The 11478-nt window shown below is 44.2% G+C and overlaps 1 protein-coding gene across 1 annotated transcript in view; it reads right to left on the bottom strand.

Moving 5' to 3' along the window:
* Positions 1 to 2971: 2971 nt before the first annotated feature.
* Positions 2972 to 11478, bottom strand: part of LOC311123606 (uncharacterized protein) — a gene marked incomplete at its 5' end in the record, with an annotated part of 28811 nt that continues 20304 nt past the window's right edge. The window contains 5 exons of the mRNA XM_084197839.1: positions 2972 to 3601; positions 4144 to 4249; positions 5452 to 6219; positions 8246 to 8411; positions 9420 to 9529. Of these exons, the coding sequence (XP_084053965.1) occupies positions 3505 to 3601; positions 4144 to 4249; positions 5452 to 6219; positions 8246 to 8411; positions 9420 to 9529 (1247 nt within the window). The 3' untranslated portion in view covers positions 2972 to 3504. The remainder of the gene's footprint in view (positions 3602 to 4143; positions 4250 to 5451; positions 6220 to 8245; positions 8412 to 9419; positions 9530 to 11478) is intronic.

Raw genomic sequence — 11478 nt, 5'->3', positions numbered from 1 at the left:
GGGAATGGCCGGCAGGGATATTGGTAGAGCATGGCGTTTGCAATGCCAGGGTTGTGGGTTCGTTTCCCACGGGGGGCCAGTATGAAAAATATATAAATAATGTATGCGCTAACTGTAAGTCGCTCTGGATAAGAGCGTCTGCTAAATGACTAAAAGGTAAATGTACCCTGGACCCCGGTCATATCTTTAAGCACCTTACAGCAGTCAGTTTGTTCAGTGTGATGTGTAGGTGGTCTTCAGTCTCACAACAGTGACCCAGGTCTGATGATGAAAGAGTTAGGTCAGAGTAGTGTGTGAAGGTATTCCTACACCGGTCAGCATAACAGTGTGTACACTCTCAGAAAAAAAGGGTTATTTGCGAAGGGATCGGATTCTACCAAGAACCATTTTGATCAGAAGAACCCTTTTGGAAGACAGGGGTTCTTTGTTAGGCAAAGGATTCTACCTTTAACATCCTAAGAACCGTTTTTGGAAGAAAGGGTTCATTGATGATTCTTTGGAAGGCAAGAAGGGTCCTACAGAGCCTCCCAAGCGGCGCGGCGGTCTAAGGCACTGCATCGCAGTGTTGCGGTGTCACTACAGCCTGGGGTTAAGAAGCGCGGCTCGGCGGGTCACGTTTCGGAGGACGCATGACTCGACCTTCGCCTCTCCCGAGCCCGTTGGGGAGTTGCAGAAATGAGACAAGATCGACATTGGGGAGAAATAGGGGGTCAAATACAAAAAGGAGAAAAAGGGGGTAAAAAAAAAAGAAAAAAAAAAGAAGGGTTCTACATGGAACCATATATAATATCTCCCAGCATGCTCTATTGCAGGGAGATTTTCAGAATTGTTTGATTTACTGTAATATCTGTGTTTTTGCATGTACATTGATTGGTTGATCAATTTTATGCTACAGGAAGATAAATAACATACAGTTTTCTAAACTAATCCAATCTGTTAGTAGTTGGAGTTATTGCACCCGTTACTGAGATGGCTGTTCCAGTTTAGATGGTTTAGGTAGTCTCAGTATTCAATCTTCCTCTCAGTATTTCTTGTGGCTCAGTTAGTAGAGCATGGCGCTTGCAACGCCAGTATTGTGGGTTCGATTTTCAAGAGGGACCAATATGAAAATGTGTGCAGTCACTCTGGATAAGAGTGTCTGTTAAAATTATGTAAATGTTTTCAATCCACCCTTTCCTGGCAGTGATTCTGAATGCAGGTGATTAACAATGCCACTTGGTTGGATATCCTAACTCTGTCTGGATTCCAATAGGAATTACGCGTAATGTGACTTGCAGGCCTGATGAGGCCTGTAAACCAGGAGTTTCCTAACACCACTGGGTATAACTAGGCCCTCAAAGAAAGGCCTCATGATATATTCAATGTATTGTCATAAATAGTTTAATTTTAAAGGCTAATAAGGCTGGGTTCTAGGAAGAACCTTTAGATGATAAAATGGTTCTAGGAAGAACCTTTAGATGATAAAATGGTTCTTGGTAGAACGCTTCATAGAGGGTTCTAAGTAGAACAGTATACAGGGGGTTCTTTGAAGAACCCTACATTGAGGGTTCTAGATAGAATCCTCTGCAAAGGGTTCTACCCAGCACCAAAAAGGGTTCCCCTACAGATGTAGGATCTTAATTTGAGCCAGTTTGCTACAGCAGGAAAATAATCCTGCAGCAACAGGAAATGTGATTTACTATGTGGATTGTAATTAATGGAAACGTTTGTAGGTGTTGATACATTTTATCGTAAGGGAGAATCAAGTCTGAAATTTAAAAGTGTCAATTACAAACTTCAGAAGCCTTTTAAAATCTCAAATACACCTCAACAGGATGATCAAATTAAGATCCTACATCTATGAAATCCTACATTTGTATGGGGACTAACCGAAGAAACCCCTGTATGGTTCTATTTAGCACTTTTGTTTTCTAAGAGTGCAGAGGTGGGTAGTTGATCCCACACCAGTCACCATAGCAGTGTCTACAGAGTAGTGTGAAGGGGTGTGTAGCTGGTCTCAGTCTCACACCAGCTGGCCAGGTGTGGTCTGTGGTTTTGACTCCTGGTTCATCAAGGGGTTTATGAAGGTTTTTCATCAAGAGGTTTTTCTGTAACCTTTGTAACACTGTGGTTACTGTGGACATTAGAGCCATTTGTTGTTGCAGTGCTAGCCAGACAGCAGACAGACAGGCAGCAGACAGGTAGACAGACAGACAGGAAGACAGGCAGACAGACATACTGTTCGGTAAAGCACGCTCATGTGATGAGTAACCTAGCCTGAAAACTGAAGATTTGCCTTAGCTTCCTGAGTTAATGCCTAGGCTTCAGCTCAATGGGCTAACACAGTGTCACACTAGCACAGTTCTGGCTTGGAGGACAGTTGAGTTAGATTGTGTTCTGTCAGACATATTGCCTTTCAGTGACCTTTATATCTAGCTCAGAGGAGAGAATGTGACGGTTCTGTTCCGGAGTGGGATGGGAACTCTCTCTAGCTCAGAGGAGAGAATGTGACGGTTCTGTTCCGGAGTGGGATGGGAACTCTCTCTAGCTCAGAGGAGAGAATGTGACGGTTCTGTTCCGGAGTGGGATGGGAACTCTCTCTAGCTCAGAGGAGAGAATGTGACGGTTCTGTTCCGGAGTGGGATGGGAACTCTCTCTAGCTCAGAGGAGAGAATGTGACGGTTCTGTTCCGGAGTGGGATGGGAACTCTCTCTAGCTCAGAGGAGAGAATGTGACGGTTCTGTTCCGGAGTGGGATGGGAACTCTCTCTAGCTCAGAGGAGAGAATGTGACGGTTCTGTTCCGGAGTGGGATGGGAACTCTCTCTAGCTCAGAGGAGAGAATGTCACGGTTCTGTTCCGGAGTGGGATGGGAACTCTCTCTCTCTGTGTTCCAGAATTCCACACCCATGTTTCTGTGCTGGTACAGTACATTACCTATTAACAGTCATGGTTTGTGAATAACATTGACTCAAAACTTTATGTATATCTTTTAGATCTTTATTTGAACAGATTGGATACATTCAATTGCAATCTTAATTATTTCATAATATTTCTGGTAAAAAAGTATAATATTTACAAATTTAATACAGAACATTTTGGTTTCCGTAATTCACACCAAAGTTTAACCATAAAGACATTTCTGTAACAATGAATATCATACTCTTTGGTAAAAGCTCAATGACTTGAAAACCAAAAACGCATAGCAACATACGACAGAAAGAAAGGTCCAGCTTTGTAAAGGGATACCATTAAACCACACAACATGGGCACAGTAAATCTACGGTAAAAGTGCAAAGACTATTAAGCCTAATTTATATTTCTGACATTAAGTATGACTATAAAATGAATGGGGCCCAAGGGAGCTTTTCATTTAACCATAAAACAAATACAACAGCTCCCCCTTCAGGTGAGGATGTGTTTCATGGGGACATCATGAACACAACCATAACACAACCATTACATAACCATGACTATTCTGATTCTAATTATAACATAACATAACCTTAACATAACCACAATATCCTTCAGGTGAGGATGTCTGTCATGGGGACGTCATGAGCTCTCACAGAGGTATACTTCACTGGAGGGGGAGGAGGCTTGAAGGGGGGAGGCATGTCCATCCTGGAGAGAGAGAGGAGGGAGGGAAAGAGGTGAGGGAGAGAGGGGAGGGGAGGGGAAGGGAGGGAGAGAGGGTAGGGGAAGGGAGGGAGGGAGGGAGGGAGGGAGGGAGGGAGGGAGGGAGGGAGGGAGGGAGTGAGGGAGGGAGGGAGAGAGTGAGTGTAGGAGAGGGGAGAGAGGGGAAAGAGAGGGTAGATGAGGGGGAGGGGGAGGGGGGGGGGAGGGAGAGAGGGGAGGGGGGAGGGGGAGGAAGAGAGGAGAGAGGGGAGGGAGGGAGAGAGGGGAGAGGGAGGGAGAGAGGGGAGAGGGAGGGAGAGAGGGGAGGGGGAGGGAGAGAGGGGAGGGAGGGGGGAGGGAGAGAGGGGAGGGAGGGAGAGAGGAGAGAGGCGAGAGGAGAGGGAGGGAGAGGGAGCGAGGGGAGAAGGGAGGGGGGAGGGAGAGGCAGATTGAAAGGCAGGTGGAAAATAACAGAGATTGACTGATTGATGTGACAACCATCTAGAGAAAGAAAGGAGCAGCGGAGCCAGGACAGGAAGCATGCTCACCTTTTCTGGGCGATGAATCGTCTATAGAGGAACCCAACCAGGAGCAGCAGAGCCAGGACAGGAAGCAGCACCCACACTACCATGTACCTCTGACCACTACTGGGACCTGAGAGGAATAATCATGGAATTGTTCTCCTCTATAATCATGATAATGTTCTCTATAATCATGATACTGTTCTCCTCTATAATCATGATATTGTTCTCCTTTATAATCATGATATTGTTCTCTATAATCATGATACTGTTCTCCTCTATAATCATGATATTGTTCTCTATAATCATGATACTGTTCTCCTCTATAATCATGATATTTTGTTCTCTATAATCATGATATTGTTCTCCTCCATAACCATGATATTGTTCTCCTCTATAATTATGATATTGTTCTCTATAATTATGATATTGTTCTCCTCCATAACCATGATATTGTTCTCCTCTATAATCATGATATTGTTCTCTATAATTATGATATTGTTCTCCTCTATAATCATGATATTGTTCTCTATAATCATGATATTGTTCTCTATAATTATGATATTTTTCTCCTCTATAATCATGATATTGTTCTCTGTAACCATGATATTGTTCTCCTCTATAATCATGATATTGTTCTCCTCTTTAATCATGATATTGTTCTCTATAATCATGATATTGTTCTCCTCTATAATCATGATATTGTTCTCCTCTATAATCATGATATTGTTCTCTATAATCATGATATTGTTCTCCTCTATAATCATGATATTGTTAACTATAATCATGACATTGTTCTCCTCTATAATCATGATATTGTTCTCCTCTATAATCATGATATTGTTCTCTATGTTCATGATATTGTTCTCCTCTATAATCATGATATTGTTCTCTATAATCATGATATTGTTCTCCTCTATAATCATGATATTGTTAACTATAATCATGACATTGTTCTCCTCTATAATCATGATATTGTTCTCCTCTATAATCATGATATTGTTCTCTATGTTCATGATATTGTTCTCCTCTATAATCATGATATTGTTCTCCTCTTTAATCATGATATTGTTCTCTATAATCATGATATTGTTCTCTATGTTCATGATATTGTTCTCCTCTATAATCATGATATTGTTCTCCTCTTTAATCATGATATTGTTCTCTATAATCATGATATTGTTCTCCTCTATAATCATGATATTGTTCTCTATAATCATGATATTGTTCTCTATGTTCATGATATTGTAAGGTTTTCTGTTTAAGTGGTCTACATACCAAATAGAATGACCAATGAAACCAATACAAACCAACCATCTCAGGCTGTGATCCTACCTGTCTCAATCATCACTTCAGTGGTGTCATCCACATCATCCCCATGGGAGGCAGTGGAGGTGGTAGCGCCATAGGTCCCCAGGGTGTGGTCTTCCTTCTCCCCAGCTAGGGTGCTCTTCTCTGGGTATAGCATAGTGGACACTGGGCCCCCCTGACCACCACCACTGGAGGTCTCTGCTTCAGACTCGTTCCCCTGCCCGCCATCTGATTGGACGCTCCATGGAGTGGGCTCATCTGATTGGACCTTGGGTGGATAGGTGGATCCTGATTGGGCCGTGGATGGGACTCTGATTGGACTGTCGGTGGAGCTGTTGACCTCTGACCGCTTTGTTCCCGCCTCTGTGTTGACTGATCGGTGTGTGTTGGAGTTGATTGGCTGGGTGACAGAGGTAGTCATGGTGATACTGGTGTTGACTTCCTGTACGGTAGAGGAGGTGAGGGTGTCTGGTGTGATGCTGAGGTTATCTGTGGGGGTCGCCATCTCGCTTGTTACGCTGGTGCCGGTACCTGTAGTTCCAGTTACGTTGGTGCCGGTACCTGTAGGTCCAGTTACGTTGGTGCCGGTACCTGTAGGTCCAGTTACGGTGGTACCTGTAGGTCCAGTTACGCTGGTGCCGGTACCTGTAGGTCCAGTTACGTTGGTGCCGGTACCTGTAGGTCCAGTTACGTTGGTGCCGGTACCTGTAGGTCCAGTTACGTTGGTGCCGGTACCTGTAGGCCAGGTGCTGGTGGTCACAGTGAGAGGAGGAGTGTCTGTGGTAGCAGGACCTGTTATGTGTGAAAGTAATGAGAGACAGAGAGAATCGTCACCATGTCATAATGTCTCTCTGACACTTCAGCAACTACACAGCCCCAGGCTGCATTTGGGTCCGGAATGCCCCTTTAGGGAACCAGTACTCAAACAGTACTCCAACATGTCCAGCAGGGGGAAGTCTATACCCTTTTTAGAGCTGACGTTAACAGCGATCAACATCTCAGCGTTCTTCTTCTCTCTTTGGAACCTGTAGAAGATGTTCACTAGTCCTCAACGTTATGGAACACTTAGAAATATATTCCATAGAACACACATTCCTCTCCGAAGGTGGAATAAGATAATAATAATAATATTTTTACCAAATGCTTTTATCCAAAGCAATTTACAGTAGTGAGGGTATACGTTGTTGTATCGGTGACCCCAGCAGAAAGTCACCGTCCTGGTGTTGAATGCACAATATTCTACCAACTGAGAAACATAACAGTGGTAAAGGAATCATGTGAGCTCTTTCATGGCATTCCTGCAGTAGCTGTGGTTTAGGGCATTCGGATAGAAATGTAGAATACAGAACAGACATAACTCACTGACATATCAGATAGAAATGTAGAATACAGAACAGACATAACTCACTGACATTTCAGCTGTATTCATGACATTTCTATCTGTAATATTCAGCAGCAACATTGCAGAAGGTGAGCGTGCTGTAGCTGTGGTGAAAAGTGTATGGCATTCAGATAGAAATGTATAATTGGGTCTCCTGAGTGGCGCAGTGGTCTAAGGCGCTGCATCGCAGTGCTAACTGTGCCACTAGAGATCCTGGTTCGAATCCAGGCTCTGTCGCAGCCGGCCGCGACCGGGAGACTCATGGGCGGCGCACAATTGGCCCAGCGTCGCCCAGGGTAGGGGAGGGAATGGCCGGCAGGGATGTAGCTCAGTTGATAGAGCATGGCGTTTGCAACGCCAGGGTTGTGGGTTCGATTCCCACGGGGGGCCAGTATAAAAAAAATATATATATATATATGTATTCACTAACTGTAAGTCGCTCTGGATAAGAGCGTCTGCTAAATGACGTAAATGTAAATGTATAATGTAGAACAGACATAAATCACTGACTTGTAGAGTAAAAGGAGTCAGCTCTATTCATGGCTTTTCTATCTGCATCTTTCAGCTACTGAAGGCGACCGTGTTGTAGCTGCTGTTGCTGTGGGCTGGCGGAGAGCAGGAAGCAGGAAGTGTGAATCTCTGTCCCAAATGGCACCCTACTGCCGATACAGCGCACTCCTTTTGACCAGAGCCCTGTGGCACTACAAAAGGAGTGCACTGTATAGGGGAAAGGGTTCCATTTGGTCCACATGTTTGACGTCTGTCTGTCTGAATGTGAAGAGATTTCAGTTTGTCTGTACTGACTCAACTAAACCACAATCAACATCACACAGGATGGAGAGAGAGAGAGAAAGAGAGAGCGAAAGAGAGAGAGAGATAGCGAGACGGAGAGAGAATGACGTGCAGATGTATATGTTTTCAGACAGTGAGATGCAGACAGGTGGTTGTAAAAATTCCCTTGGGTGCGTCTCAATAATGGGGGTAGCGTCCTCTCCTTGCCTCCTCTCCTTATCTCCTCTTCTTGTCTCCTCTCCTTCATCTGCACAGACCCAGAACGACTAAAGACAAAATACCTTTTTACCTTGTCTAATCTCCATTGCTTGAACATGCCAGAATGTTTTCAACTTGTTTTTCAGCCAGAAGAACACTTTTACCTCTTGTTTCCTCCATCTTCTGTCTCTGTTCCTGAGTATCTCTGTTCCTGAGTATCTCTGTTCCTGAGTATCTCTGTTCCTGAGTATCTCTGTTCCTGAGTATCTCTGTTCCTGAGTATCTCTGTTCCTGAGTATCTCTGTTCCTGAGTATCTCTGTTCCTGAGTATCTCTATCTCTGTTCCTGAGTATCTCTGTTCCTGAGTATCTCTGTTCCTGAGTATCTCTGTTCCTGAGTATCTCTGTTCCTGCGTGTCTCTTGCATGCCTTAGTGCTTATCTCTCACCTGTATCTGACCCTGTGGTGGTCTGCAGCATTGTGATGTTGAACTCCACCCTCCTCACCAGGCCAGTGTTGTTGCCCACGGTGACGGTCAGTGTGTAAACCCCCACCTGAAAATCGCTCACAGACCAAAGCTCCAGAGATCCCCCATCTGAAATCCACTGGTTGTCCTGGGATAAATGAATGATGTTAGCCTGGGTACCATTCTGTTTGTGCCATCATGCTGTGTTTGGCATCTTGATCCTTGATATAGCTGTATCTGAAGTTGCATTGAGTGTTGTGTTTGGCATGACTGGAAAGGAGTATGGCACTCATAGTGTACAGGTGAGTAACAGTGTACAGGTGAGTAACAGTGTACAGGTGAGTAACAGTGTAAAGGTGAGTAACAGTGTACAGGTGAGTAACAGTGTACAGGTGAGTAACAGTGTACAGGTGAGTAACAGTGTACAGGTGAGTAACAGTGTACAGGTGAGTAACAGTGTAAAGGTGAGTAACAGTGTACAGGTGAGTAACAGTGTAAAGGTGAGTAACAGTGTACAGGTGAGTAACAGTGTACAGGTGAGTAACAGTGTAAAGTTGAGTAACAGTGTACAGGTGAGTAACAGTGTACAGGTGAGTAACAGTGTACAGGTGAGTAACAGTGTACAGGTGAGTAACAGTGTACAGGTGAGTAACAGTGTAAAGGTGAGTAACAGTGTACAGGTGAGTAACAGTGTACAGGTGAGTAACAGTGTACTGGGTGAAACTGTGTACAGGTGAGTAACAGTGTACAGGTGAGTAACAGTGTACAGGTGAGTAACAGTGTACAGGTGAGTAACAGTGTACAGGTGAGTAACAGTGTACAGGTGAGTAACTGTGTACAGGTGAGTAACTGTGTACAGGTGAGTAACAGTGTACAGGTGAGTAACAGTGTACAGGTGAGTAACTGTGTACAGGTGAGTAACAGTGTACAGGTGAGTAACAGTGTACAGGTGAGTAACAGTGTACAGATGAGTAACAGTGTACAGGTGAGTAACAGTGTACAGGTGAGTGTGTACAGGTGAGTAACAGTGTACAGGTGAGTAACAGTGTACAGGTGAGTAACAGTGTACAGGTGAGTAACAGTGTACTGGGTGAAACTGTGTATGTAATCTACAGGAACAGAGCAGTGGTCTGATATTGAGTGATTGCTGTCCTACCTTGGACCAGCTGTACAGGACGTAGGGGAACCCGTCTGCAGAGCAGTGAACTGTTACATTCTGACCAGCTTCTACCTCTATGGTCCTGTTGGCATCACACTGTATTTCATCTATACAGGGAGACAATATACATTCTATATTATCTAGGTCTATACAGGGAGACAATATACAATCTATAACATCCAGGTCTATACAGAGAGACAGGCAGTAGTACTAATACATTCAACTATAGTTTTTTACAGTTTTTCTCAATTGCTAAAACACTAAACCCTATTGTCTGAACCAAATGCTCAGTTGCCTGAACCCACTGATTGAATCAATCACTCTTTTGGCAAAACCATAAGCACTTTTCACCTGTTTAGACATAACTTGCCAACACATTTTCATTGTGATGCACCCGTGCTGCATAATGGTGAGCACAGGTGACAAAAGTCAAACACAATTAGAGCACAGGGGTCACCACTTGAACACAACAACTCAAAATTGATCACACTTGTGGCTAATGATGTGAGGGAACATATACAGTAAGCCAGTTCAGAGAGCACTGGTTTGTGAGGCCCTACAATGGATAGAAATCTGAGAGGAAGAGTTTGTGTGAGAGGAGGTCGAGGTGGTCGAGGTGGTCGAGGTGGTCGAGGTGGTCAGCGAAGACAAAGAACAGTAATATCTGATGAAATCAGAGCTACTGTGATTGACCATGTTCTTGTCCATGGTATGAGCATGAGGGAGGCTGGACAAAGGGTACAACCAAACATCAGTAGATTCACTGTGTCCACCATAATCCGAAGATTTAGAGAAGAGAACAGGTAATTACCTTTTTTTGACATTATAGTACAGTATGTAAATGTTGACAGCAATTACTGTATGACATACTATATACTGTACCACAGTATACTGTAAGTAAATATATGTTTCAGTACATCACTGTACCAATGTACTGTAGTATTGTAATGGAGGGTTGGTCTAACTGTTTGTAGGCCTAGTATTCCATGTATATTTTTTGTAACTCCATGTTCTCTTTTTGTAGAATTGAAAGACTGCCACATGGGGGTGGGAGGACAGGTATGTTCTCCCCACACCAAGAGACCCTAATTGTTGATATGGTCCGTGAGAACAATGCCATTAAACTGAGCGAAATTCAGCAGAAGATCATTGAGGACCATTTAAATTTTGAGGGTATCAACAGTGTCAGCCTCTCTACTGTTGATCGTGTCCTCAAGCGCAACAGACTGCGCATGAAACAGCTATACAGAGTTCCCTTTGATCGCAACTCAGACAGAGTCAAAGAGCAAAGATTCCAGTATGTACAGGTTGGCATATATCCAGACACATTCAATGTTGATTACTCTAAGTAGTGATTTACTGTAGTGGCCTAAATCACTTTTTCCGTATCACTTACAAAACTATATCTATTTCTACAGAGGGTTTTTCAACTGGATGCAATGGAAAGACCCCATCAATACATCTACATGGATGAAGCTGGGTTTAATCTCACCAAAAGGAGAAGGAGAGGCCGTAATGTGATTGGCCATCGGGCCATTGTTGGTGTTCCTGGGCAGCGTGGTGGCAATGTCACATTATGTGCTGCCATCAGCAATCATGGGGTTGTCCACCATCATGCCAACCTGGGACCCTACAACACTCACCAGCTCCTCATTTTCCTCAATCACATGCGAGATGCTTTGTTAGGGCAGCAGGATGAGCATCCCATCTATGTTGTTGTTTGGGACAATGTGAGTTTTCACAGAGCCCTCCAGGTTAGAGAGTGGTACAATATGACCCAAGGTTTTATCAATCTTTGCCTTCCACCGTACTCCCCTTTCCTAAACCCCATTGAGGAATTATTCTCCTCATGGCGGTGGAAGGTATATGAACGCCAACCTTACACCAGGGTAAATCTCCTGCAAGCCATGGGACTTGCCTGTGGTGACATAGGTGTGGAGGCATGCCAAGCCTGGATACGGCATGCCAGGGTTTTTTCCCCGTTGCCTGGCCAGACAAAATGTGGCCTGTGATGTGGATGAAGTCCTGTGGCCTGACCCAGTACGGAGACATGATG

This window comes from Coregonus lavaretus (assembly GCF_964263955.1).
Source record: "Coregonus lavaretus genome assembly, contig: HAP1_SCAFFOLD_400, whole genome shotgun sequence".
In the NCBI taxonomy this organism is placed as follows: Eukaryota; Metazoa; Chordata; class Actinopteri; order Salmoniformes; family Salmonidae; genus Coregonus; species Coregonus lavaretus.
The sequence above is the reverse complement of the archived record's forward strand: the minus strand, read 5'-3'. Positions and strand labels throughout refer to the sequence as shown.